Raw genomic sequence first — 27750 nt, 5'->3', positions numbered from 1 at the left:
GGAATTCAGTTTCTTTCAAATCAGAAAATATAGGTTCACATTAATACAAATTATATGATGTAGTAACAAAACCTTTTATTTTGAATATAGCAAGAAATTAACTGAAAAGGGACAGTAAATGCTTTATAGTATCTATTATAGACTGTCACCTTTGCTGTCCATAGAACAATACCTCAGTATCCACAAGTGAATATATTTTTTTTAAACATTTATTTATTTTTGAGACAGAGAGAGAGAGAGCATGAACAGGGAGGGTCAGAGAAAGAGGGAGACATAGAATCTGAAACAGGCTCCAGGCTCTGAGCTGTCAGCACAGAGCCCCACACGGGGCTCGAACCCACGGACCGCGAGATCATGACCTGAGCCGAAGTCAGCTGCTTAACCGACTGAGCCACCCAGGTGCCCCTCCACAAGTGAATATTAAGCAGGTGTCAGGACACCTGGTGTCTCAGTCAGGTGAGTGTCCAACTTCAGCTCAGGTCATGATCTCATGGTTTGTGAGTTCGAGCCCTGCGTGGGGCTCTGTGCTCACAGCTTGGAGCCTGGAGCCTGCTTTGGATTCTGTTTCCCTCCCTCTCTATGCCTCCCCCTCTCACACACTCTCTCTCTCAAAAATAAAACACTAAAAAAAATTTAAGCAGGTGTTAAATTGATCTACTATTTCTTTTTTTTTTTTTAATTTTTTAAATATTTATTTATTTTTGAGAGACAAAGTGAGACAAAGTGAGACTGGGGGAGGGGCAGAGAGAGAGGGAGACACAGGATTGGAAACAGGCTCCAGGCTCTGAGCTGTTAGCACAGAGCCTGACACGGGGCTCGAACCCACAGACTGTGAGATCATGACCTGAGCCAAAGTCGGACGCTCAACCGACTGAGCCACCCAGGCACCCCTGATCTACTATTTCTTGTAGATAGTAGAATAAAAGCACAAAACAGAGCAACAATTTTTAAAATTATATACGTGATGAATCTTCTGTTAAGAATGGCCTACTGATAAGCATTTACAATTATGATTTAAATATGAAATGCCTTTGAGTCAATGGACTAATAATCCCTCAAATTCTCCAAAGCCAAGAGAAAAACATCCTGAAGTACTAAAGGGGCTCAAATATTTCTCTCTCACAAGAAATTTGGAAATATTTTGATGATAGAATCTAAATGAATTGTTACTATAGAAATGTATCATTAGGATAAAGGACATTTAGGAAAATTCATCTTCAGTGAATTGTCATTGGTTAGGTGGGCACCTAAGGGAATGCAAGATTCCTGCCGGGAGCAAAAATGTTGCTCTGAGCACTTAGATGTGAGCAGGCATCAAGGAAAGTAAGGATCTGCAAAGGAAAGGTAGAAGCCACCAAATATGTCCAATTTGCAAATCTACTCAGAACTTAACCTCTGTCTGCTTGTTTTGGAAATAGGATTGCATTGCTCTGGTACTTCCGTTTTTCCTGTCACTGTCTCTTTCCCTGAGGCTGTGGGCACTACTTAAACCCAGGAAATGGTTAGCAGGTTTGCAAAGTTACTCTAGCAGGGCAATTTTCCACAGGCCTATTCCCACCTTAAGCTTTCTATAAAAACAAATGTTTGGGAAGTCTTCAGCCCCATTATGGTAACTCACTCATTTCTCTTCCTGCAACTTTAACCAGAATTCATTACCCAGTGGCCCTGTGAACTTGTTATGACTGTTCTCATTCAAAGATTCAGGCAATTTTCCATTCAGGAAAACCATGGCTTTCAAACACCACTACAAATGATGATAGTTAATTTACATCACTCATCTTAATATATATGAAAATAAATGAGAAATATTGATGAACATGTTCTAAGCAAAATTTTATAGTGTTACATGAATATTTAATCAATTTTTTTTTTTTTGCTTTCAAGTAGGACTGACCTAAATGATCCACCATATAATAGGTCTTTGTTTTTTTTCTTAATCCTTTCTGATTAATTTTGCCAAACTGGACATCATGAACTGTCAGGAAGTACCCCTTAATGTCAACTCACTCGATATTTTGCCACATATTTTTATTATAATTACCCATAATCCTCTCTCTTTATTCTGCCACTGGAAACATTATAAATACTTTCCCAGTGTTCTCTGCAGAGCATCCTTCACCTCATTTTTTGGTCTGCAGATGAGAGGATTCAGCATGGGAGTGATCACACCATATTGCAGAGATCAGATCCAGAGTGGGGGGTGGATTCTGAAGTTGGAATGAAATAATGAAGAAGACCTGAGCCATAGAACAAGATCATTGTGGTAAGGTGGAGGAGCAGGTGGAAAAAGCTTTGCTTCTGCCAGAGGTGGAGGTGATGCTCAGGATGGTGGAGATAATGTGGGCATAAGAGATGAAGATTGACAGGGAAGTTACAGGCCATATGGGAGGAAAGAGCAGAATATGACAAAGAGGTTTGTAGAAATATCTGAGTAAGAGAGAAGGAAGAGGGAGGGCAGCTCACAGCTGTAGTGTGGGCTGGTATGGTTATCACAGAAGTCCATTTTCATTGCCAAAGGGACATTAATGAATGTGTCCAGAATGCCCAGGTTCCATGAACCCTACACTAGCTGCAAATACCACTGTTTACTCATCACCTGGCCATTGAGCAGTGGGTGGCAGATGGCAACATAGTGGTCATAAGCCATCTCTGAGAGTAGGCAGACTTCAGTCCCTGCCATGATAGATACAAAGAAGACCTGAGCCAGGCAGCCCTCTTCTGAGATGGTTTTCTTCTTAGAAAGGAGGTTTTCCAACATCTTGGGCACAGTGACAAGGGAAACAGAGGTCTAAGAAAGAGAGGAAACTTAGGAAGAAGTACATGAGGCTGTGGAGGTAAGAATCAGCCTTGGTCACCAGCATCATTGTCAGATTCCCTACTAGGGTCAGGAGATAAATCACCAAGAAAAGCACAAAGAGCAGAGTCTGAATGTGGGGGTCAGCAGGTAGTTCAAGCAGGATAAACTCTGTGATGGTGGTGTGGTTCCCCAAGGCCATTTAAAAAGGATGGCCCCTAAATATGATTATGAAAAGCATGGCAATGAAGTTTCTATTTTCCTCCAACCAACTTTCATATTGCTTTCTCTTGTAATATCATAAACAATCAGAAAATATGTCTTAACTTCCATCATGGGCCAAGTTTTGTGTCAGTCACATGGAACATAAAGAATAAGATTTGATGCCTACATTTAAAAATGTCATAGTTGAGGGGCGCCTGGGTGGCTCAGTTGCTTGAGCGTCCAACTTCGGCTCAGGCCATGATCTCACAGCTTGTGAGTTCAAGCCCTGTGTCAGGCTCTGTGCTGACAGCTTGGAGCCTGGAGCCTGCTTCGGATTCTGTGCCTCCCTCTCTCTCTGCCCTAACCCACTCACATTCTGTCTCTGTCTCTCTCGAAAATAAATAAACATTTAAAAAAATGTCATAGTTGAAAGAAGAATACAAAATAAAGACAAGCAATTAAATCAGAATATGAGTAACTGAAATGGGAACTTTAAGTTTGATTAAGAGAGAAGTCATTAATGTCATCTAATTTAAGATAAAGGAAGAAAAATTTAAGGATAAGTATGATTTCTCTAGGAAGTCATGGGAAGGAAGGCCATTTAACTGGAAGATCAGGATTGAGAAGTAGAAAGGCATATTTAGTAAAACGTGGGCATTTCTTAATAGTTAAGAGTTTAGAATATGAGTAGATAATAGTGCAATGACTAAGGATGTAGGGTCCTGTGTCAGACTAAAATCAAATCCCAGCTCCATATTGTGCATGTTACATAACTGTCTTTGTCTTCTGTTTCCTTGCTGAAAATTAGGATAACAATATACCTCTGTTAGAGTTGTTAGGAGAATTAAATGTGATAACATATGTTAAGTGCATTTTAAAAACCTGTACACTATTTCTTAATGTACTGTCATCATTATTTGAGATTACAATTGTGGCCTGAAACAAATAATATCGTCATGCAGAATTATCCCCTATCAGAGTTAAAGTTATTTTTGCCACTACTGCTCCTGTTCCTTACTGAAAGGAGTATAATAAAGTTATTTTGAAATCACTAAAGATAGATACTCTCCTTTTTCCATCTCCCACCTGAAAGGTTTGGGATTTGGAATCACATTGAAATGTTCAAGGGTTAAAGACCTTAAAGTTACTGAGGGCAATGTTACTCAGAACAAAAAAGCAGCCAGACTTGAGAGATGCCAAAGGAGAGAGAAGGTGAACTTGTGGCCCCAGAATGAAATCACTTTCTGGGATGGATATGTGCTCCATGAATGGCCAGACCTCCAGGCAAATAAGGAAGAGGTCATATAAAGGAGTACCTTGCCAGTGTCCATGGCATAGATCACTCACTCAGACGAGGCAGAAAAGAGGTAAAGTAGGGACAGAATTTCAGGAGCCCATGATCCTAGAACTCTGAGAGCTTGGCAGGACTTCTAAATTATTCTGGAATTACCACAAGAAGAGATTCTTCCTAAATAACTTTCCTCTGTCCATTTTAAGAAGGCTTCTTAAAGAGGGGAATAGAGCATTCAGTCATGCACATATTTAGATTTATCCTTTGACGTTCATCCTGAGACACTTCCCAATACTCTAGTACCAACACCTTTCACTGTACCTTGACTTTGCCCAAACACTCAGGTTTGGTTTATAAAAATACTCTGCCTGTTTGAACATTGGATGTTATCCATCAGTTCTAGCATTGGTCAGATGTGTTAGAATTGGATCTTTGGGTCACTCGTAGGACTTATACAGTGGCTGAGTGTATTTCCTCTTCCTGCCATTCCTTTGTTGCCCTGTTCCCAATAAGTTCAAAACCTGACCAAGGTTAACTTTGAGTGCTTTTCAACTGATCAGCCATCAACACATTCCTGTTCCATTTCCAATACCCAAATGCATGTTACCTGTACATCTTCTTCAACAGACGGTATACTCCCTGATGTGGCTATAGGGCTTGTGTTTGATTCAACTTTTAAGAATGAAAAATGATTGGGAGAAGGCACTTTTTTTATACCTGGTTTTATGACTGAGGTTATAAAATTCTACTGATAATATTTTTTTTTCATATTCTTCACTATTAGAGTGAAATAGCTACAGGGAATTTTTTTCTTTCGAATTGTCTGAAACACAACCACCCTGCCACCTCTTCATTTGTTCCTCTGTTTTCCAAAAACCTTGTCTCAGCCATATATAGAATACTTTGGTCCAAGTAATCCTCAAAGCTGCTTAGTTTAGGTACCTTGAGGATTGACTACCAGGCAACAGTAGCCCAGAGAATGGTTGATGCAATGCCAATTATTCCCTGTAGTCAGAACTTGAAGGTTTTATAGTAAAGAGTACCAATGGGTTTCCCTTAAGTGTGGCATTTGGAACTTCTAGGTTGAAGCAAAGACCAAAACTGTCAGATGTGAACTCTTGATAGGGAAGTTCACAGGGGACAGAAAAGGCAATGGTTTTTTTTTTAACTGTCTTCTTTGTAAAAAACAAATATTTTTCACTTGACACTCTAAAGCAATTTCACCCAGGTAAATCTGCTGCGTACATGTGAGTTGAAGATAAAATGAGTAAAAAATTATAATAAAGGAAAGAAATCTCATAACTAGTCATTTGTCCAAACTGCCCAGTCAACTTTTTCTGGTGTGATTAACCCATATACATGAATCCATATATACTTTAGCCACATGATGGCTATATAACAATTTTCATGCTTAGTGATTAAGATTTCATTTAAGCAAGCATTTACTTATTGAATGTATCATGTATTGAGTCAATATATTATGATAAATCATAATGCCCACTTATTTATGATATACTATAATGTTATCATTCAAACTAGAATGCTTAATAGTGATTTTCATCCCCCCTGTCAATTTATTAAATAAACATAAGCAATAGAATTGTAAGGAAGTTAGATTACAAGTCCATTTTAGAAGATTGTCTTCCTGCAGGAAACGTATGTGGATACTAAAATTATTTTATTTACATTAGTTTTTATAAAATTAAAATTAGGTATATGAAATATTTACATATATGAATATATAGTATTTATATCCCAGCCACATTTTATGGGACCCACTTGAGTTCATCTGCATAGTGATAGATTCCCAGATCAAGTACCTGCATCAATTTACTTCTACAAAAGAGGATAATCTCTAGAATAATAGGATCTTGCTCCAAGCACGCATACTCAACCCAGAAGTTCATGGAGTTAATGGCCATCAGGATCAAACTTAAACAATAGGAAATGGGAATCAGTGGATAAATGCCCCAGGAGGAAAGTTCCTGAGTTATGTATCACACGGTTTTTCTGAGGGTCCCCAGTGAGATTGAGTTCTAGTTTCCCATTATAAAATCATCAACACATCCTTTATTGGTTTCTCTTTCTTGTCTCATGCCTCCCATTTCCTTACTTTGAATCCTCTCTAAAATACTCTACCAGTACCCAAATCCATGTCTCATTAAAAGCTTCTGGGAGAATGCAAAAGAAGATGGTACCAGATGAAGTTCTAGAGAACAGTGGGATTTTGGTAATACATCCCTTGCCAGTTAAGGGGCAGCAGGGACTTTTCCTAGGGGTAAGTACTATGGGGATAACCCCTTTAACATCCAATTACTATGATTCTTTTGATTTGAATGAGGTACATATGGAAGTGAAAGTATTGGCTGTAGCTGCAGCAATTCAAAAACATGTGGATAATGATAATCATAAAGATTGTGGAGAGCCAAGCATTTGTCACTTGAGCTAGAAGGCCTGAAATAGAAAATGATATTTTCAAATCAGTCAGCTATCAACTTAGGGTACACTGCAAATCCAAAAATATTATATGGAAGCATTGAAAAAACCCTTATTTCCCATTGCAGAAGGGGAGACTGTACGAAAACAAAGTTCAAGATTTGATCTTAAGGTAGCTGAGCCATTAAGAAATCTAAATATGCAGCTCTAGAAGGTTTCCTGTGCTAAAGTAAAGGCCTTGATAAGGAAGGGACTAAACCCTGCAGTCAGGAATGTGAATATTTGGGTGGACAGAGAACCCTGAACACATATTGTCTTAAATCTTCAGGCTTTCAGAAGTGATGGTCTCTCCCAGTCCTCTTTATTAAAGTCCATCACTCTCACACTGCTTGGATGAAAAAGCCTCGCCTGAAGCACATGTTTCACAAGATGATGTGTGTCCTCTTCAGGGTCTGCCCTAACTTCCCCTCATTGCTTCTAGACCAATAACATAGGTTAGACCTCAGGACTGTAGGAAAATTTGGCATCCCTGTAGGAAGAGATAGCTTATTCATTGAAAGGGCAGCAAGATACAGTTAATATGTACTAGCAGGAATTTGTGGAGCACATATATCCTAAAGGTATTTGTGGGAGAAGGATGACTTATTTAAATGGTAGCACTATCACATATTTTAAAATTTTAGGTCCCTGAAAGGGTGCAATGGAAGCAACCACACAATAGAGTAAATTAGCTGAAGTTGCCAGAACTGCCTCACACCTACTAAGGAAAGAAAAAAGACTTGTGCATGTTTAGTTTTACTATTTATGGCTGGAGTATCCATCATCTGACTGTGTTCTTCATGAGGCCCTCCCTTTGCTAAAGTTCTAAGGAATTCGTTACTGAAAAGAGCAATGGAATCACTCAGAACCTCAGGGGAGTCTGTCCTAGGTAGGCAAGGTTTGATGGTTGGAGATGCTGCCATGGAATTGGGGTACTTATTGCCAAAGGAAATAAGATTATGGAATAGCAGAGGCCAGATGACTGTCTTTAATAGTCAGGTGTAAGGTGAATACAATTACTGTGATGTGCACCAAGGCCATATTGGCAACCAAGGTGTTTTGGCCTGCAAATCTGTACTGATGCATAACTGATCACAATGTGCATAGTGGGGAGATAGGCAGCCAATGAGCCATTATTTCTTCACTAATAATGGCCCCCAAACATGATTGGGAATAGTGAGCAGAATGCTGATGTTAACTACCACCATGAAAACTCATGGTTCCATATCAAGTTTCCAGACGTGAACTAGTTTTAAGACCCAGAGTCCATCTCATTAAGGGGAAGCCAAGTGTCCTTGAGGAAAGTCCTACAGTCACATATAGTATTTTCAAAACTGTTACTCAAATTCTTTTTCCAAACTGCTAATTTATCAGACTAACTGTACACTGAAAAAATAAAAATACTTAGATCTTTTGAGGGATATTATGCACAGGGTCTGAGCTAAACCCTGATACCTGGGACATAAAACACCATCAAGTCCTCATGGGCAGGTAGCCTCATGACACCCACTGTTATTGCACCAATGTTTCACCTAAATGTAGTTCACACCTATGGCCTCATAGAAATTTCCCCATGACCAGTTGATGGAGAAAGACAAAACCCAGGTTTAGTTTGTGATTGAGTTTGCTAAATTAATTAGTACAAGCTGAAAAAGCCTGATGATATATATATACCACATTTCTACTCAGGGGTGGCTCCAAGAGGTAATGAGGAGAAAGTCTCCCAATGGACAGAACTTTGGGTGGTGCACTCTAGACATCAACTTTGTATGGAGACAGAATTGATCCAAAATAGGGTTACACATGAACTCTTGGGTACTGGAAAATAGCTTAGCTGAATGGTCAGTGGCCAAGAAAGACGAATATTGAAAGGTGGGACAAAGAAGTCTTGGGAGAAGGAAAGTGGATGAATGTATAAGTGTTCATAAAATGTGTGGATCTTGGTTTCTCATGAACCAAGAAGGCCCAGGAAGGACAGGAAGGGTCAACAAGTGGGGGCCTGCCAACTTTTGTCCTTGATCACCTCAGTACTTGTACAATGGGCCAAAGGTATAGCTACAATACAGGGATGGAGTTATGCTTTAGTCCAATGGCATAGACTCCCTCTCACCAAGATTGACATAGCTGTTGTTGCAGCTTAGTGTCCAAGTTGTAAAAAGCAGAGTGCAATACCAAAACCTTGATGTAGAACCATCTTTCAGAGACTAACCAGCCTCTTGGCAGTAAGTTAATTACATCAGACATTTTTTAGTCTGGAGAAGCCTCTAATTTCTTCCCACTTGTATTAGCACTTACTCTAGATATTAGTTAACCTTCCCTTCCCACAGTGCCTCCTATCTAAGGACTGATAGAATACCTAATTTATAAACTTAGGGATCCTGCATATTGTTACCTTGTATCAAAGGACCCACTTTAGGGCAAAGAGCTGAGACAATGGCCACATGACCATGGTGTCCCTTGTTCCTACACTATACCACTCACATGGAAGCTTCTGGTCTGACAGAATGTAAAAATAGTGTAAATGGTTGATATGCCAGCTTGATTATCACATCTTCAGTGAACATCTTCCATGGAGCAGACTATACAATGAAGCAATGGCCATTATATGATGCTCTGTCCACATTAGCCAGAATACCAAGGCCTCAGTAACCATAGGGATAAAGTTGAATTAGATCTTCTCATCACCATTCATAGTGACATGTTTGGGAAACTTGTGCTTTCCATATCTGACACTTTAGACTCTGGGGAATTAGAGATTGGAGGACTTCGGGATAAGCTAGGGAGAATGCTCCCATCAGCTAATGGTGTGACATTTCCACCAAACCTAATGATACAACTGCTGCCTGGTCATTTTGGGCTTCTCATGACAAATAGGAAGTTATTAAATTTATGAGGGTTCTTTATCATGAGTATCCAGAGATGCTTCTACATAATGGGAGCATGAAGATGAATATCTGGAAGCTAGGTGGGTTCCCTGAGGACCTTTTGCTTCCATGTTTAGTGATGTAGTAAATGGGCAATTGCAGCAACCAAATCCTGACAAGAGCTAGGTCACTGGGCCTTAAATTTCTCCTTTCACTGGTCTGGACTGATGAGTTATTTAGGAATGTAAAGGAGCCAATAATTCTTATTTTATAAAACTCAATTTCAGGATATTTCAAATATGGAAAGAGATACAGGACATTTTATGAAAAACAAAATGAGACCGACAGAAATAAAAAAAAGTAAACTATAATAAAAAAATCATACTTGTGGCCTTCAGCTGGCTTGTCTATTAGGCACCCAGTAGTGTCCTCCTATGAGAAAAGGAGTGGGGCTGGGGTCAGGGCAGCTCTCATCTACACTCCCCTGTGCACTTGTATACTTAGAGCCCATAGGAGAACATGGCAACAAAACAACCTGATATCAGCTAAGAAACAGCAACAAGAGTCAGTGAATCTGAAGAGAAATTGGATGTTCCCATTGGCTCCATAAGCACCTATGGACTATGGCATGAAAAGTAAAATGGGTCAATGATATTGAGAAGTCAGTGCTCATAAAGAACTTTGAAAAGAGTGGATGGGCCCAAGTGACAGAAAATACGGATTGGATTTTTTACTGGGGGAGGTGCAAACAATCTGAAATGTTTTAGGGTCAAAACTGTGTACTGAAAAAAAGACAATCTCCTCAACAAATGGTATTGGGAAAACTGGACAGCTACATGCAAAAGAATGAAACTGGACCACTTTCTTACACCATACGCAAAACCAAATTCATAATGGATTAAAGACCTAAAGATCTAAATGTGAGACCTGAAACCATAAAAATTCTAGAGAACACAGGCAGTAACCTCTTTGACATTGGCTGTAGCAGCTTCTTATTAGATATGTCTTCTGAGGCAGGGAAACAAAAGCAAAAATAAACTATTGGGAGTTCATCAAAATAAAAAGCTTCTGCACAGTGAAGGAAACAATCAACAAAGCTAAAAGGCAGCCTATGGAATGGGAGAAGATATTTGCAAACAACATAACTGATAAAGGGTTAGTATCCAAAATCTATGAAGAATTTATCAAACTCAAAATCCAAACAACAAATAATCCAGTTAAAAAATGAGCAGAAGATATGAATAGACATTTTCCAAAGAAGACATCCAGATGGCTAGGAGATACATGAAAAGATACTCAACATCACTCATTACCAGGGAAATACAAATCAAAACTACAGTGAGATATCACCTCACACCTGTCAGAATGGCTAAAATTAACAGGAAACAACAGGTGTTGGAAAGAATGTGGAGAAAGGGGAATCCTTTTGCACTGTTGATGGGAATGCAAACTGGTGCAGCTACTCTGGAAAACATGGAGTTCATCAAAAAGTTAAAAATAGAACTATGATCCAGCAACTGTGCTACTACGTATTTACCCCAAAGGATACAAAAATACTGATTCAAGCATGCACCCTGATGTTTATAGAAGCATTATCAAAAATAGCCAAATTATGGAAAGATCCCCTTTGTCCATTGTCCTGATGAATGGACAAAGATGTGGTACACACACACACACACACACACACACAATGGAACATTAGCCACAAAAAAGAATGAAATCTTGCCATTTGCAACTATGTGGATGAAGTTAGAGAGCATTATGCTAAGTGAAATAAGTCAGTCAGAAAAAGACAAATATATAATTTCATTCATATGTGAAATTTAAAAAACAAGGCAGACAAACCTAGGGGGGAAAAAAGAGAGAGAGGCAAAACAGGAAACAAATCCTTTTTTTATAAAGTTTATTTATTTTGAGAAAGAGAGAGATGGGGAGGAGGGGCAGAGAAAGTGGTAGAGAAAGAATCCCACGCAGGCCCTGCACTGCCAGTGAGGAGCCTGATGTAGGGCTTAAACTCACGAACCGTGAGATAATGACCTGAGTTGAAATCAATAGTTGGACACTTAACTGCCTGAGCTACCCAGGCACCCCAACAGACTTCTTTTAAGAAGAAAAGATTTTTTTAATGTTTATTCATTTTTGAGAGAGAGAGAGAGAGAGACAGAGTGTAAGTGAGGGAAGGGCAGAGAGAGAGGGAGATACAGAATCCGAAGCAGGCTCCAGGCTCCAAGCTGTCAGCACAGAGCTGAACGTGGGGCTCGAACCTACGAACCGTGAGATCATGACTTGAGCTAAAGATCATGACTTGAGCTAAAGCTGTATGCTCAACTGACTGAGTCACCCAGGCACTGCCCAATAGACTTTTAACTATAGAGAACAAACTGAGGGTTGCTGGAGGGGAGGTGGGTGGGAGGATGGGCTAAATGGGTGATGGGCATTAAGGAGGGTACTTGTTGTGATGAGCACTGGGTGTTATATGTAAGTGATGAGTCACTAAATTCTATACCTGAAATTAATATTACGCTGTACGTTAACTAACTGGAATTTAAATAAAAACTTGAAAAAAACACACAAAAGAAATCCTGCATATTGGTTCTCTGATGATCAAATAGGCAAACCACTTTTCATATTTGCCACATTTTCCAAACCACTATGAACTGACCCAGAAAAATCTGATGAAGGATGTTAAAAGATATAGGACATAAGCAAGAATAAAATATTGCCATTGAGACAACATGGATGAAATGAGGGCATTATGCTAAATGAAATAAGTCCAAAATGAAAAGATAAATATTGTAACATCTCACTTATATATGGAATCCAAAAAAGTACACAAAAAGACAAATGAAACAAGAATAACAGCAACAAAATGAACAAAAAAGAGAATAGATTGGTGGTTGCCTGAGGCTAGGGATGGGGGGTGGGCAAAATGGGTAAAGGGGGTCAAAAGGTACAATACGTGAACAAATCATAGGGATGTAACGTACAGCCTGGTGACTACAGTTAATAATACTGTACCGCATATTTGAAAGTAGCCAGGAGAAAGGATCTTAAAAGTTATTACCACGAGAAAAAAAGTTTTGTGTGGTGACGGATGTTAATTGGACTTACGATAATGATCGTTTTGCAGTATATACAAACACTGAATCGTTATGTTGTACATCTGAAATTAATATAATGTTATGTGAGTTATACCTCAATAAAAAAAAAGAAAATGAAATTGATGACCAAAGGATTCGCTGGGAAGAGTGCAGGATAGTGGGGCAAAAGGATGGTAATAGCAAGGAGGTGTCCTGGGGTGCCTGGGTGGCTTGGTGGAGTGTCGGGCTCTTAGTTTTGGCTCAGGTCACGGTCTTGCAATTTGTGGGTTCTGGCACCATGTGTTAGCAGTGTGGAGCCTGCTTGCGATTCCCTCTCTCTCCGTCTCTGCCCCTCCCCTGCTTGTGTGTGCACACAGTCTCTCAAAATAAATAAATAAAACTTAGAAAAAAAAGTTAAAATAGAAGGTGTTTTCAGAGAGAAAGGACAGGGCAGGATTATACCATGTGCCCTTTGGTAGACTTTGTTTTTTGTTTTTTTTTTTAATTTTTTTTTTCAACGTTTATTTATTTTTGGGACAGAGAGAGACAGAGCATGAACGGGGGAGGGGCAGAGAGAGAGGGAGACACAGAATCGGAAACAGGCTCCAGGCTCTGAGCCATCAGCCCAGAGCCCGACGCGGGGCTCGAACTCACGGACCGCGAGATGGTGACCTGGCTGAAGTCGGACGCTTAACCGACTGCGCCACCCAAGCGCCCCTGGTAGACTTTGTTTAATGAGATGATGAGACTGGGTGATTTGACATTCTAGAAGACATTCATCCATCAGATGTTCACCCACTACGTGCAGGGTATTGGCCTAGCCTGTGCCTTTGGTTCAGTACGCAGTTTGTGCATTGAATAAAGGTTGGGTTGGAGTGGTGGTCTAAAATCTAGGCCAATCCCTACTTGCCAACGGTGAACTTGTGGGAGTGGTAACTGCCCACAGGAGTCCCTGTTTAATGTTCACACAAAGATTGTAGCGGTTCTCCTGGAAGCCCGGAGTTTCTTGAGAATGGTCATGTACAGCTCTTACTCTCAGGGCACTTTTAGGGTAAATCCACACATTTCCCTTGAGTGGGGACAGAATGTGTGACTTCTGGAATATGGTGAAGGTAAGGGATGCCACTTCCTTGATTAGGTAATGTTATAAAGCAAAGTGAAGGGATTTTGCAGAGGTAATTAAGATCCTAAGTCACTTGATTTTGAATTGGTCAAAAGGAGGGTTATACTGGGAGGGCCTGACTTAATCAGCCATTAAAAAAGGGACTTGACCCTTTTGTGCAGAGAGATGCTCTCCTGCTGGCATTCAGGAAGTAAAGTGTCATGTTGTGACTGCCTGTAGAGGGCCATGTGGCAGGGACATACAGGTGGCCTCCGAGAGCTGAGGGCAGCTACCAGCGAGTAAGAAGCTGAGGCCCTCAGTTGTGAAGTTGCAAGGAAATGAGTTCTCCCCCAAAATTTGACTGAGCTTGGAAGAGGACTTTCATCCAGTAGAATCTCCAGGTGAGAAGGCAGCCTGGTCAACATTACAAGTGCAGTGGAGGACTAGCTCAGTTGCAACTCTTGACCCACAGAAACTGCGATAGCGTAATTATGATACAATAAATGTATTGTGTTAAGCAGCTGAGTTTGTGGCAATATGTTTTTTAAAATGTTTATTTATTTATTTTGAGAGAGAGATATAGAGAGAGAGTAGGGGAGGGGCAGAGAGAGAGGGAGAGAGAAAGAATCCCAAGCCCGCTCCGCACTGTCAGCATAGAGCCTGACATGGGGCTCAAACCCATGAACTGTGAGATCATGACCTGAGCCAAAACCAAGTTCGACATTCAACCGACTGAGCCACACAGGTGTCCCTGCAGTAATATTTTTTTACAGCAAGAGAAAACTAAACAGGTCGTGGCAGGAGAGGCAAAATTCTGGGGATGGCAGTGTTGATGACTGCTTTCTGGTGAAGATAGAATTGCTGATTAGTCCTGGAAATTGTTTTGGAAGCTTAATCACCTTAACCTGATTTTTGCAGTTAAGTACCAGCTACTGAATGCTAATAGATTTCATTTCTGCTTCAACTAACCAGAGAGGATTCTGTAATTTCACTAAAACCATTAACTGCTACAGCTTGCAAGAAGGTATCAATTCTCCTTGTGACTCAACTTCAAAACCCCTTATTGCTTCTAAATGTATTAATGCACTCAAATCCCAGAATGGTCTCAGTTTGGGGAGTGGGAAAATTACAAAGTGCAAAATGAAAGAAGTCGAAGTAAGATTTTGCTAATTTATATTGGGGAAAACTGGGGAATATACGTGGAAGTAGACTCTGATGGTTGGACCAGGGAGGGAGTAAGATAAGTTAAATCAGGCTGTGATAATTGATATGGTGCCTTCATCCAGGATTCGTTACTAATCAAAAGTATATATATATTTTAAATCGTATGGTTGTTGAAGAAAACTGTTCCTGGCAGGTCTGGATATAGGCATGGAGAACTTCATTTCTAACCTTTGGATCTTATCTTTTAGATTTGTCCATGATCACCCCCACTGTAGGACCATCATAACCTCTATGCTTTCAAATACTGAAAACATATAATTTTCCCTAGTGATTTTGGTACATGATGTCTATTATACTTTTAGGGAAATCAGAAAGCAACATTAAGAGGATAAAAGTAAACCTTGGGGTAGTATGCTGATTCTGTGGCAGAAGGTGCCAGGATTGAGTAAAAGTGTAGATAATCGAGAAAGTGAGAGATTCTCAGTGATGGTATCACATTGTCACAAATGTATATACAGAAGACAGTTAATGCATGAATAGAGGGCATTGCCATTACCAGCTTGTAGTCAAATGCTGGGCAAATTCACCCTTTGCCTGGTTTTAATTACATGCTAACTGGGACATAAGCATTGCCTGTACTCTCTTCTATAGTAATTATTAAGCAGTACTTGAGTACTAGAGGATAGTGAACCTCAGCCCTTACTAAGAAAACTGTAGAAGGGTGTCTCTTCTAATTCTTTCTATAGTATTCCTATATGGCTTATAAAAAACACTGCACAGCTGACTGCTGACTACCACATTTTAAAAGCACTTCCATCGATAGCCTTTGCTATGCCAGACATGAGGGCAACATTTCAAGCATTCAGCAGGTTAAAGGTGACTGGTTAGCTAAAGGTGACTTGGCTTTTGTATCTCATTTTGGAAAGCCAGTCAAGTATACAGTTCATCTTCATGTGAAATGGACTCCATTATGCAATTACTGTCCTCCTGTAAGGGTAACTGAATGCTGCAGCATACTATCACAACCTGATAGGATGAGATTTAAATACGATCAGTTTCAAAATAAGTTGATTCATTACATTGATAATATGATAATTTCCTCTTTGGAAGAGGAAGCCAAGGGCATTTGTAAATTATAATGTGCAGAAGTAGTCAAGGATGGCTGATTTAGGGTCAAGGCCAATCAGGCAAATATCCAGGAATATCCCAGGTTGAGGCCTTTAGGGACATTTCACAAATAATAAAGAACAAATTACTGTCCCTTCTGGGTCCCACTAATGAGAAAAAGGTACGAAGTCTTGTGGAGCTATATATATTCTGGTGGACACGTATACTGAATTTGAGTATCCTGTCCTCTGTAATATAGAGTGACTAGGGGAAAAAAAAGACTAAATTCAAACGAGCTGGAACAAAGGAAGTCTTTGAGGATATATAAAGGGCACCTCTGGGACTATCTAATTCTAACAGACCAAGGGTTTTATATGTGTATACCACTAAAACTCAGACTGCAGTTATTAGAAGTCTAATTCCGACGCTAAATGGCAGGTACTGGTATTTTGAATTAGAAGATTATGCTGTAACTTAGTATAAACCATTTGAGATATAAATACTAGTGTGCTCTTAAGCTCTGGTGGCAACAGGTCATATGGCTGAAGGACTAACTTACCAAGATACATATTTTGATGAGTGATGTGAGAAAGACATTCAAATAAAGAAAGGGATGTACAACACAGTTCCTTGGAAAATGTAAACGTTATACTTACAAATATGTTGAAATGGAGTAAGTGCATCATATTTACGAGCAGGTAGCCTTTCTCTACCTCTAGGATCAATGATAGAACATCCTCTCCTGTTTGTGAGTTGTCTGAATTGTATGACTCTTCCCACTGACATGTAATAGGCTGCTTGCTCCACCAGTGGGAGCTCCTATACTGAAAAAGACTTCTTATGGAAGTCTGCTGCTCTTTGCCCAGCTGCTAAATTGCTATTAGCCCAGCTATTTCCCTAGTTGAAAAAGGCAAAAGTACGTTTTAACAATATTTGTTCGCTCAGTACATGAGCATAGAATGTCTTTCCATTTCTTTGTGTTGTCTTCACTTTCTTTCATCAGTGTTTTACAGTTTTCAGAATACAGGTCAAAGGACCTCTTTGGTTAATTCTATTCCTAGGTATTTTGTTATTTTTGGTGCACCTGTAAATGAGGTTGTTTTAATTTCTCTTTCTGCTGCTTCATTATTATTGTATAGAAATGCAACAGATTTCTGTACATTGATTTTGTATCCTGCAACTTTACTGAATTCATTTACCAGTTCTAGTCGTTTTTTTTTTGGTGGAGTCTTTGGGGTTTTCTGCATATAGTATCATATCATCTGCAAATAGTGAAAGTTTTACTTCTTCTTTACCAATTTGGATGCCTTTATTTCTTTTTGTTGTCTCATTTCTGTGGCTAGGACTTCCCATGCTATGCTGAATATAAGTGGTGAAAGTAGGCATTCCCTATGATCCAGTAATCATACTACTGGGTATTTACCCCCAAAATACAAAAACTCTAATTCAAAGGGATACATGAACCCCTATGTTTAATGCAGCATTATTTACCATAACCAAACCATGAAGCAGCCCAAGTATCCATCGATAGATGAATGGATAAAGAAGATGTGGTTACACACACACACGTGTGTGTGTGTGTGTGTGTGTGTGTGTGTGTGTATATATATATATATATGTAATGGAATATTATTCAGCCATTAAAAAGAATGGAATCTTTCCATTTGCAGCAACATGGATATGAGCTAGAGAGTATAATGCTAAGTGAAATAAGTCAGGGAAACAAATACCATATGATTTCACTCATATGTGGAATTTAAGAAACAAAACAAATGAGCAAAGGAAAAAAAAGAGAGACAAAGCTAGAAACAGGCTTTTAACTATAGAGAACAAACAGGTGGTTACCAAAAGGAAGGTTCATGGGAGGTGGATGAAATAGATGATGGAAATTAAAGAGTACACTTACCATGATGAGCACTGAATAGTGTATAGAATTGTTGAATCACTATATTGCACCCCTGAAACTAATGTAACAGTGTATATTAACTATTCTAGAATTAAAATAAATTTTAAAAAGAAAGAAAAAGGTAAAGGTAATTCTGCACAATGGGATAAACTGAAAGCAGTGCATAGAGCAATATAAAAAGAACTGAATATTGCTCTAGATCACAGTCCTGACATAAAATGCTATATAAAAATTGTGGGTATCACAAGCTCTTTGTCCATAGCCAATGGCCCAAGGGTATAGCTAATAAATGTTTAATGGATGAACAATAAAGAGTACCATCTGTGAAGAACACAACTGTGGAAGGCCTGTGGAATTTCAGAAAGAAAATTAAAGTAGATCATATTGATGCTCACCAAAAGAACCCAATTTTTCTTTCAGAGGAGAATTGGAATGCCAAGATGATGCCTTGGTCCACTGACTGCAGGTAATCACTTGGATACATGAAATGAGGCATGGTCATGTCCAAGTCATAAAACAATGAGTTTACAAAAACATATTCCACTGTCATCTAGCAGAGTCACTAATGTGGAAGTTACAAATATAATTTACTGAATGTTAACAACAGATAAACTATCTGAAATTGGCCTTGGGAAAATCCCCAATAACAAGACTGACTCAAAGCTGACAGGTGAATGACACAAGGTCACTGCTAATATTTCTGAAGAATTCAAAAGGATTTTTAACAAAAATAACTATTTCTTACTCTTTAACAGAAATAGCAGCTAAAACACCATTAAGGTCCTGGAAATAGGCATTTTATGCCAATTTGGAGCCATAACCTACACCTCATTGGATCAAGGATCACATTTGAATATGACTCTTACACAAAAATGGGTCAAAAGAACACTTAACACCTATGGAGTAGTGACTTAACTGAACTAGAATGGGAAATTTAAATATTTTTGTTAAAGACATAGTAAGATCATAAAGAGATTCCTAGCTCAATTGGGTAAATATATGCCTCATAAGATAATGAAGAGTGGTAAATGTAGAACCCTTTTAAAGAGATTTCTGCACATTGGAAAGTTTTTTGTTGTTGTCGTTGTTTTTGTTATCAGCTCCAACGTCCCAGGCCCTGGAATACATTTGCATGTTTGAGGTAAAGGGGACGTAGCTTCTCAAAATAATCTATCTACTATTCTTTTGAATTAGACTGTATTTATTCCTAAGGCACGTCTTGGTTGAATATTGATCTTGCCTCATGCATCCAAAGTAGAATCGATTATAAGTGCCACCCTATAATAATCTTATGATGATTTACCTCCCCAGCTCTCACATCTCTCTCTGGGAATAGATAAAGGAGAGGTTTTGACGAGGTTCCTATTGCCACCTTATAAGCTTTTTTTTTTTTTTTTAATCATTTATAAGATGCAGCATCTTCCACCCTTTTATTCTCAACTTTTTGTACCTGATATTTAGTGTGCAACTCTTTTAGGTAGCATTTAGTTGATAATCTCTTTTAGTCAGAGAATTTAGTCCATTTACATTTATCATAATTACTCATGTAATTGAATTTAACTTCCTACCTCACCACTGTCACACCTGCTCTATATTCCTTTTTCTCTCCTTTCTTGCCTTCTTTTGGATTACCTCCCCCCCCCCATTTATTTTATCACTCCATTATTTCCTTTCTATTAGGAGGCAATCTTTTACTCTTGTTTTAGTTGTTACCCTGGATGTTACCAAATGTATCCTATAAATTAGTACTTTTACCACTTCCTAGACAATATAAGGATCATTGCACAGTTTTAACATGTTTTACCCCTCTCCAACTTTTTGTGCTGTTATTGAAATGTATTTTGATTATATGTGTGTGTGTACATGTACATATATGTATGTATGTGTATAATCCTCAAGACATTATTGTTGCTATACAGTTCAATAGTCATGCAAACTTACTCACATGTTTCAAACTTTCAGTAGCTCTTAATCCACTCCTCTATTTCAATGTTTCCATTTAGGAACATATTGCCTCTATAAAAGGAAATCCTTTCAGTATTTCTGTTGTAAATGTATACTGGTGCTTGTCTGAATATATTTGTCTGAAAATATATTCATTTGTCTGAAAATATTTCCCTTTCAATTATTTTTAAAAGGCAGACTTTTAATAACTTTTTATTACCAGGTTAAGTCATGAAGTTACAAAATAATTAGAAATTTCTGAGAGTTTTATTGTTTTTAAAAAAGGGCTCATTCATTACATACATAATGTCTAGTATTTCATTGGTATACCACTGTTCAAAAGGTCCTGGCCAAAAAAGTCCCAACAAAACACTCAATCCAATGTTTTAAGTCCCACTTTGTTAATTAAGCTTGTGTGCATATGAAGCCTCCTAAAAGAAAAGAGACACAAAATCAAGTAATGCTTAAATTGTTAGCCAGATTCCAGACAGGGAGACCAAGTAGATTTTTTCTGGGTTACTCCACTTGAATTATTGTTCAATTACTCAGCAATGGATCCCTAAAGAAATGAAAAATTAACATAGTAAGCAGGTCACTGCATTATTTGGACTACATGTCATAATTATATTTAGCAAATTCAGATAGCCACAATAAAAATAGCCTCCATCATCTGTAGTTTTGAAGATAATAATTCTCCATCTGGCTTTTTATTTTTGCTGGACAATACAGAGCTGATGAGCTATAAGTAATGCTGTTTTATATCATAAAATACTAGATTTTTAAATTTATGTTTGTAAGCACTTACTGTTTGAGTCAAAGTTAGGCTTGTTAAATGATTAAAGGCAATTTTATTACAGCAGCATGTACTTGTGTCTTCCTAAGAGAATAAAATGCATAGAAGAAACAGCTTTTATTTTTGTTTGTAACCTATAAAATCGAGCTATTTTGCTGATGTGAAATAATAATAACTAATTTTAGGACAATACTACCTTCTGAAAATGCCACACACCCACTTTTTAAATGCATCAAAATTATAGCATGTTCCATCTCAGACTTGGCCAGAGTAAAATTAGGCAAACAACTGATTGCTCAGCTGAAACAAAAGGTAATTAACATGTTGGGAACAAACTGTGAGCTGGGAGCATATAGCTAGATGAAAAGGCTTTTGATTTAAAGGCGAATTATCCCAAGTGGCCCTCTGGCACAGGCAATTTCTACTTTCACACTCATCAATGTGTCTGTGATCTCTCACCTTAATTTCTTCCTTTTTAAAGGGCTGATTTGGACTGACTTATTTTTTTTCCTACTTATAATATGTAATGCATTAACTTAATTACACATCTCTGTTTAAAATTACATTTTTTTTAACATTTATTTTATTTTTGAGACAGAGAGAGACAGAGCATGAACGGGGGAGGGGCAGAGAGAGAGGGAGACACAGAATCTGAAGCAGGCTCCAGGGTCTGAGCTGTCAGCACAGAGCCCGGCGCGGGGCTTGAACTCACGGACCGCGAGATCATGACCTGAGCCGAAGCTGGATGCTCAACCGACTGAGCCACCCAGGCGCCCCTAAGATAACATTTTTAAAAGAATAGATTTATTTTAGAATATTGCTCTTTTCCATTCTTCCATCTCATGAAGCAATTTGCTCACTTCTCCTTCCACACAATTTACATGTATCTTCTATCATCTCTTAGCTTCTTGTTGTGATTTGGACTGACTTATTAAGAATGATGTCCTTAAGAGAAAAATCTTTTTGTGGTTATATGTAAACATGTGATAGGTTTGCAGAAGTTACAGTTAAAGAGGGTAGTGAAGTAGTCAGCTATGTTCCATTTATTTGAAGGTCAAACCAGCTACACCCTCAGGACTTTCTCAATGGTGCTGAGATAGGCAGCTGTTTTCAGGTTCAATCCCAGGTTATACTTTGCAGCTGCGTACATGATTTGCCTGGCAGAAAACTCCCCAGTGTAGGGTAAACCAGAATGTACAATGTCTTTTCTCAGATACTCTGTTTTGGAACCCTGCTGTGGATATAATAGGAAAAGTTTGATGGTGCTTTCTACATTTTCTTTCTAAACTATCTAGAATAGACATGAAAAAGCAGTAGGTAGAATCTCTTTCATATTTAAGGTCAAAGAGCCATAGCTGACTACACACACACAGAAACAAGCTGACTCCATATTCAGCATGGAGCCTGGTGAGGGACTCAGTTTCACAAGCCTGGGATCATGACCTGAGCTGAAATCAAGAGTCAGATGGGTGAACCAACTGAGCCATCCAGGTGCCCCATGATTTATATTCTTTAGTCACTCAAAGTAAGATACTGTCACTCCTTCAACATTCAAGTATAAATCAGGAATGACCGTAATGCTCCTCTTCAGAAAAATCTTATAAGCTCCCGGAGTTGTTGGTTCATTGGAAGCATCAGCAAAGATCTTGGCTTTCATTCTGGGTGCACTGGCCTTGGTTACCTGCTTTTCATTGGCAGTAGGAATAAGTATGCCAGTTTGCTGGCAAGATACTTCCTAGGGCTTTGCCTTGGAGAGACCCAGAATTGATTCACGTTGCAATTTTATTTTTTTAAAAAATTAAGCTTATTTAATTTATTTTGAGAGAGAGTGAGTAGGGAGGGACAGAGAGAGAGGGAGAGAGAATCCCAAGCAGGCTCCACACTGCCAGCACTGCCAGCACAGAGCCTGATGTGAGGCTTGAACTCACAAACTGTGAGATCATGTCCTGAGCAGAAACCAAGAGTCCCATGCTTAACTGACTGAGCCCACCCAGGTGCTCCGATTCATGTTGCAATTTCAAGTCTTCTAGTTCCTTTTGGTCAATGCCATCTGAATTCCATATTCTCCCATTAGATTCACCAACACCAACACATTTAGCAAAATAATGTAACTATAGGGTGCAAAATTGCCAAAGCCCTAAATAAGAAATGTTTTCTTTCCAAACCCTGGTGTCATTCCAAAAATGCTCATGAAAGAAGCTTCACTGAGGAAGTTTTCAATCCATGTAAAACACTGGCCAGTAGCGGAGATATCGGCGGATGAGACCCCAACTGATGGATTTACCAGGATAGCAGGCATGTGCGTTAATTTGCATGCGCTATGCAAGCCCTATGATGCTGGCATAGGTGTCAGCAATCTAGGACATCTCTCACTCACATTGCCTATGTCTGAGGAAAGCACATCAATTCCAGGACCAATAAAGCCCTGTTTTGTTAGTTCCACGGTGAACCCCCTTGTGATCTTTCCCCACTTCCTTACTGGTGTAGTTTTGGGGATTAATCTTAACATCAGCGTTAGCACCTCCAAATGGCACATCAACCACAGCACGTTTAGACGTCATAAGGGAAGCCGAAACTTTTATCTTCCCTAGATTCACACCTTGGTTGTAACGGGAGCGTGCAGTGCCGGCTGTGCTGGCCCCATAGCCCTAGATGACCTCTGGGGAGCCGTTGTCTTTCGGGATGGGGACCGGCAGGCTGAGCACATGGTTGCAGGGCTTCACGAGTCGCAGGATGCCACACACCCGGGGTGCAGCTTCTTCCCCTCACTCCCCTGGTTCTGGATGTGTGCCGCCAGCCCGTCCTCCGGGATGCCGGCCTCGCGGTCGTAGAGGCTTTTCACCACCTTGAAGAGGTAGGGGCTGTCCTCACAGCCCGCTGCCTCCATGCTGTCACGTGGCCGGGTGGCTGCGCAGGCCCGCGCAGCTGCAGCGTTTCTTGGTAGGGCGGCACGAGCTCTTGGAGGCCGGGGGGGGCGGGGTTGGGGGAGTGGCCTTTTAAACTTCCCGCCTTCCCAGCAGTCTCCTTCCCTCGCGCCGCCCACCGCCTGACTGGGAGGAGTCGGCTGCACCTGATGGTCCTTTGCGAGGCAGGCCCACCCTGACCAAAAAATGGAGGCCATTAACCCAGGTGCCTTTCTTTCCCCACCCTTGGGTCGTCCCTGAATGGAGGTGGGGGGGTCTGCATGCTTAAGGAATTCAGCCCGCACCGTAGAGCTCTGGGGGCTCAGGCCTGGGGCGCGCCCTGCGGTGCAAAGAGGGCTGCGAGCGCTGGAGGTGGACCTGAGGCTGTGCGGGCAGGGGATTCTGAGGGCCCAGAGTTCTGTTTGGAGCCTGAGTTCCACAGTGTGCTGGCTGCGGGACTCTGCAGGACCCTCACCCTGTGGAGGGTGACGGTGGGAAGGAAGCCAAACAGGAACCCCTAAGTCCAGGCCCCGGGCCACAGTTGGCCTGGGCCTAAAGGTGGTGCTGTTTAAAGGTATTTGTCCTTGGTCTCTGTCTGTTTTGAGAATTTTCTTTGTCTTGGGTTTTCAGTAGTTTATTATGCAGTGCTGAGGTGTGGTTTCTTTTGCGTTTATCCTGCTGGAGGTTCATAGTAGTTATTAGGCAACTCTCATCTTCAGTCCCACCATTGTGTGCAGTGCGGGTTCTGGAAAGCGTATTTGACAACAAGACTTCTCTTAAATTCCGGCACTAACGGGAGACTGCTTGCTGTTTCTGTTAGCAGCCCAGCAATAGCTGGGCTTCCACTTTCCAGCTTTTTCTTGGCACTCCCAGAACTGGTCTCCTTATGCCCTCTCAGCAAGAAAGTTCCCCTTCTCAGCTCCACAGGCTCCCTCCTCTGAACTCCTGAGACAGCAGCACGGACAGGCAGCACGCCTCTTCAGGGAAGTGAGTCCCAGCTCACAGAGAATCTCTTGCAGGCCTGTAGTGGCTGGCAATCCAACTTCATCTTTTTCCCCTAGCCCTAAGGACGGTAGCTACTTCCTGTAATTAACACCTCTGTATCACCATAATGTGCCCGTTTTGCTGTTTATTTATTTATTTTTTTTAATTCAGGTTAGTTAACGTACTGTGTAGTCTTGGGTTTAGGAGCAGAACTCAGTGATTTATCTCTTCTATATGACACCCAAGTTCTCATCTCAACAAGTGCCTGCCTTAATGCCCATCACCCATTTAACCCATCTCCCTACCCACCTCCCCTCCAACAACCCTCAATTTGTTCTCTGTATTTAAGAGTCTCTTATGGTTTGCTTCCTCTTTCTTATTTTTCCTTCCCTTCCCCTGTGTTCATCTGTTGTGTTTCTCAAATTCCACATAGGAGTGAAATCATATGTGTCTTTCTCTGACTTACTTTGCTTGGCATAATATACTCTGGTTCTATCCACGTTGTTGCAAATGGCAAGATTTCACTATTTTTCATCACCGAGTAGTATTCCATTGTATGTATATGTGTGTGTGTGTGTGTATGTATGTGTGTGTGTATATATATATATATATATATATATACACACACACATACGTACATCACATCTTTATCCATTCACCAGTCGATGGACATTTGGGCTCTTTCCATGATTTGGTTATCGTTGATAATGCTGCTATAAACATTGGGGTGCATGTGCCCCTTTGAATCGGCATTTTTGTATCCTTTGGATAAATATCTAGTGGTGCAATTGCTGGGTTGTAGGGTAGTTTGATTTTTAATTTTTAAAAACGTTTATTTTGAGAGAGAGCATGACCAGGGAAAGGGCAGAGAGAGAGAGAGAGAGAGAGAGAGAGGGAGAGAGGGAATCTCAGACAGGCTCCACACTGTCAGTGCAGAGCCTGATTCAGGGCTCAAACTCATGAACCGTGAGATCATGACCTGAACTGAAATCAAGAGTCAGGTGTTTGACTGAACCACCCAGGCACCCCTATTTTTAATTTTTTGAGGAATCTCTATTTTCCAGAGGGGAAGTCAGGTGCTTAACTGACTGAGCCACCCAGGTGCCCCTGATGTTTTTTTAATACTTGTTTTGTTGCTATAATGTGTTCTGCTTATTATTTTACTGATGTTATGACAAATTTTAAGTCCTGGGTTAATGCTATGTTGTATAATTTTTAGTATGTTATGTTCATTTGTTTAGATTTTGTTTAGGAAGGAAAGAGTTAAAAAACTCTACATTTTCTGTCATGTAATATGTGCATTTGTATGTTCAAAGGCCACCACCTTTGATGAAATCCTAAATATTCCTTCCTTGTAGGAAATATTTTTGGATGAGATGGCTTTTCAAGTCTGGAGAATAGCTATGTTGGAATTGTAGACTATGAGATCATCTAGATCACAGGATATTAAAAATGAAAGGAGCCTTCAGTAGTGTCCAGTTATGCCGCATTATTTACAGGGGAGGAAACTGAGGTCCATAAAAAAGAATAACTCAGTCAAAGTCGAAGTGGGTTTGTGACCTTATAATTCATATTTTCTTCTAATCTACAGTGCTGTTCTATGAACCAAACTTGGACATCTGATCACTATATTCCACTACCCAGTGAGAACTGATAAAGTGAGTGCCTTTTATATCACATTTATTTTACTGGTTGTTTGTTTGCTGGTTTCTTTGCTTGGCAGTTGTGATGTGCTTGGGTCTCATTCAATTTCCAAGTTACCAGGTGCGGCCGAAGATCATGGTATCTTTGTCCATGAGGGTCAGTTTCTCTTCTGGGTCAGAGGTGATGTCTGCCGAGTAACTTCTCTTTTTTTCAGGCAACCTAAGCTGTGCCCTAGATGTCATTGTCACATGAATGGAAATAAAAGAGATTTGGTTCACTAAGCAGGTGGCACTGCCTTCATGATCCTATCCCAGGATATCTAACATGAAGTAAGGGAGGAGATCCACTGGTTGTATACCATCTTTCTATGCAGTGTTCATTCTTTGCTATCCTACATTGCTGCCCATGTGGTACTGAAGAGAAAGGAAGCTCCCTGCCTTAATTTCTGAACCAAATTGAGTTTTGAATGATGACAGAGGTTTTGTCAGTGTATGTGTTCTTTCACAAAGATGTAATCTTATTGCCAAAATGTTGGAAAATTTTGTGTATTTTGCTGCTATGGGGGATAAATATGGGATAAAGTATTTGAAAGGGGACTACTCAAGAAAATACACAGTTACTATACTTAGACATATGCAGATATGCCCACTTTTCTTCATCACCCATCACTCAGATTCTGTCTTAAAAGGAATTCCGAGTAAGTCATAGATCGGACCATATAGAGAATGTGGCTAGCACTGTATATGCCACAGGTGAACATCTGAGACAGTCTTCTTCTCCATATGATATTAGGTGTCAGATGAAACTAGGGAGTAGGGAACTTAAAAAGGTTGAGAAAATGACCTGTCACTCAAGCAGTGCCTTTGAGGGCAGCATACTCAAGTACTTTATTGATGAATATCTTGACAATGGAGTCTATTGTGGGCCTACTGTGTTTAACTCTTGAGTCTGAATTAAGCCCTCACGGTAATGCAAGTTTCTGGAGCACTTTCCAGAAAGGAATAATGGGCCTCACATTTCTTAGTTTGTGTTTAAGCTTTCCTACCTTTCTATCTCTTTATCCTATACTTGTTTCTCCATGATTTTCTCTATATGGAACCATCCACACCTGACATACTTTGGCTCTTTGTATTGTTCAAAGAGACCAAGAAGTCATGGCTTGGCCCTGCCCTCAGGCTTCCATTCTCTTACTCCTTGTCCCTTTTATTTTTTAATTTTTTTAAATGTTTTTTTTTTTTTTAATTTTTTTTTTCAACGTTTTTATTTATTTTTGGGACAGAGAGAGACAGAGCATGAACGGGGGAGGGGCAGAGAGAGAGGGAGACACAGAATCAGAAACAGGCTCCAGGCTCTGAGCCATCAGCCCAGAGCCTGACGCGGGGCTCGAACTCACGGACCGCGAGATGGTGACCTGGCTGAAGTCGGACGCTTAACCGACTGCGCCACCCAGGCGCCCCTAAATGTTTATTTTTGAGAGAGAGAGAGGAGTGAGTGG

General features: G+C 40.0%; 2 protein-coding genes and 2 pseudogenes across 25 annotated transcripts in view; 1 reads left to right on the top strand and 3 right to left on the bottom strand.

Annotated features, from left to right (window-relative positions):
• Nucleotides 1-2077: 2077 nt before the first annotated feature.
• LOC101099888 lies at nt 2078-2996 on the bottom strand (annotated as a pseudogene).
• Nucleotides 2997-20384: 17388 nt separating this feature from the next.
• The window catches only part of CB4H12orf54 (chromosome B4 C12orf54 homolog), a 30257-nt gene continuing 22891 nt past the window's right edge, over nt 20385-27750 (bottom strand). For 13 of the 24 annotated variants that reach the window (XM_045061694.1, XM_045061714.1, XM_045061718.1 and 10 more), the window contains one exon: nt 20385-20490. In XM_045061694.1, the coding sequence (XP_044917629.1) occupies nt 20473-20490 (18 nt within the window). In that variant the 3' untranslated portion in view covers nt 20385-20472. Of the gene's footprint in view, nt 20491-26274; nt 26487-27750 lie in introns of those variants that run through there. The other 11 variants (XM_045061695.1, XM_045061696.1, XM_045061719.1 and 8 more) reach the window with 2 other exon arrangements.
• LOC101099641 lies at nt 21500-23674 on the bottom strand (annotated as a pseudogene).
• The window catches only part of LOC101099132 (olfactory receptor 8S1-like), an 81023-nt gene continuing 77000 nt past the window's right edge, over nt 23728-27750 (top strand). Inside the window, exons 1-2 of the mRNA XM_023257755.2 lie at nt 23728-23853; nt 26203-26269. The gene's annotated coding sequence lies outside the window, so the exon portion shown is untranslated. The remainder of the gene's footprint in view (nt 23854-26202; nt 26270-27750) is intronic.

The sequence above is a fragment of the Felis catus genome, chromosome B4 (assembly GCF_018350175.1).
Source record: "Felis catus isolate Fca126 chromosome B4, F.catus_Fca126_mat1.0, whole genome shotgun sequence".
Taxonomy (NCBI): domain Eukaryota; kingdom Metazoa; phylum Chordata; class Mammalia; order Carnivora; family Felidae; genus Felis; species Felis catus.
Note: the sequence above shows the minus strand (reverse complement) of the source record. Positions and strands in the feature narration are given on the sequence as shown.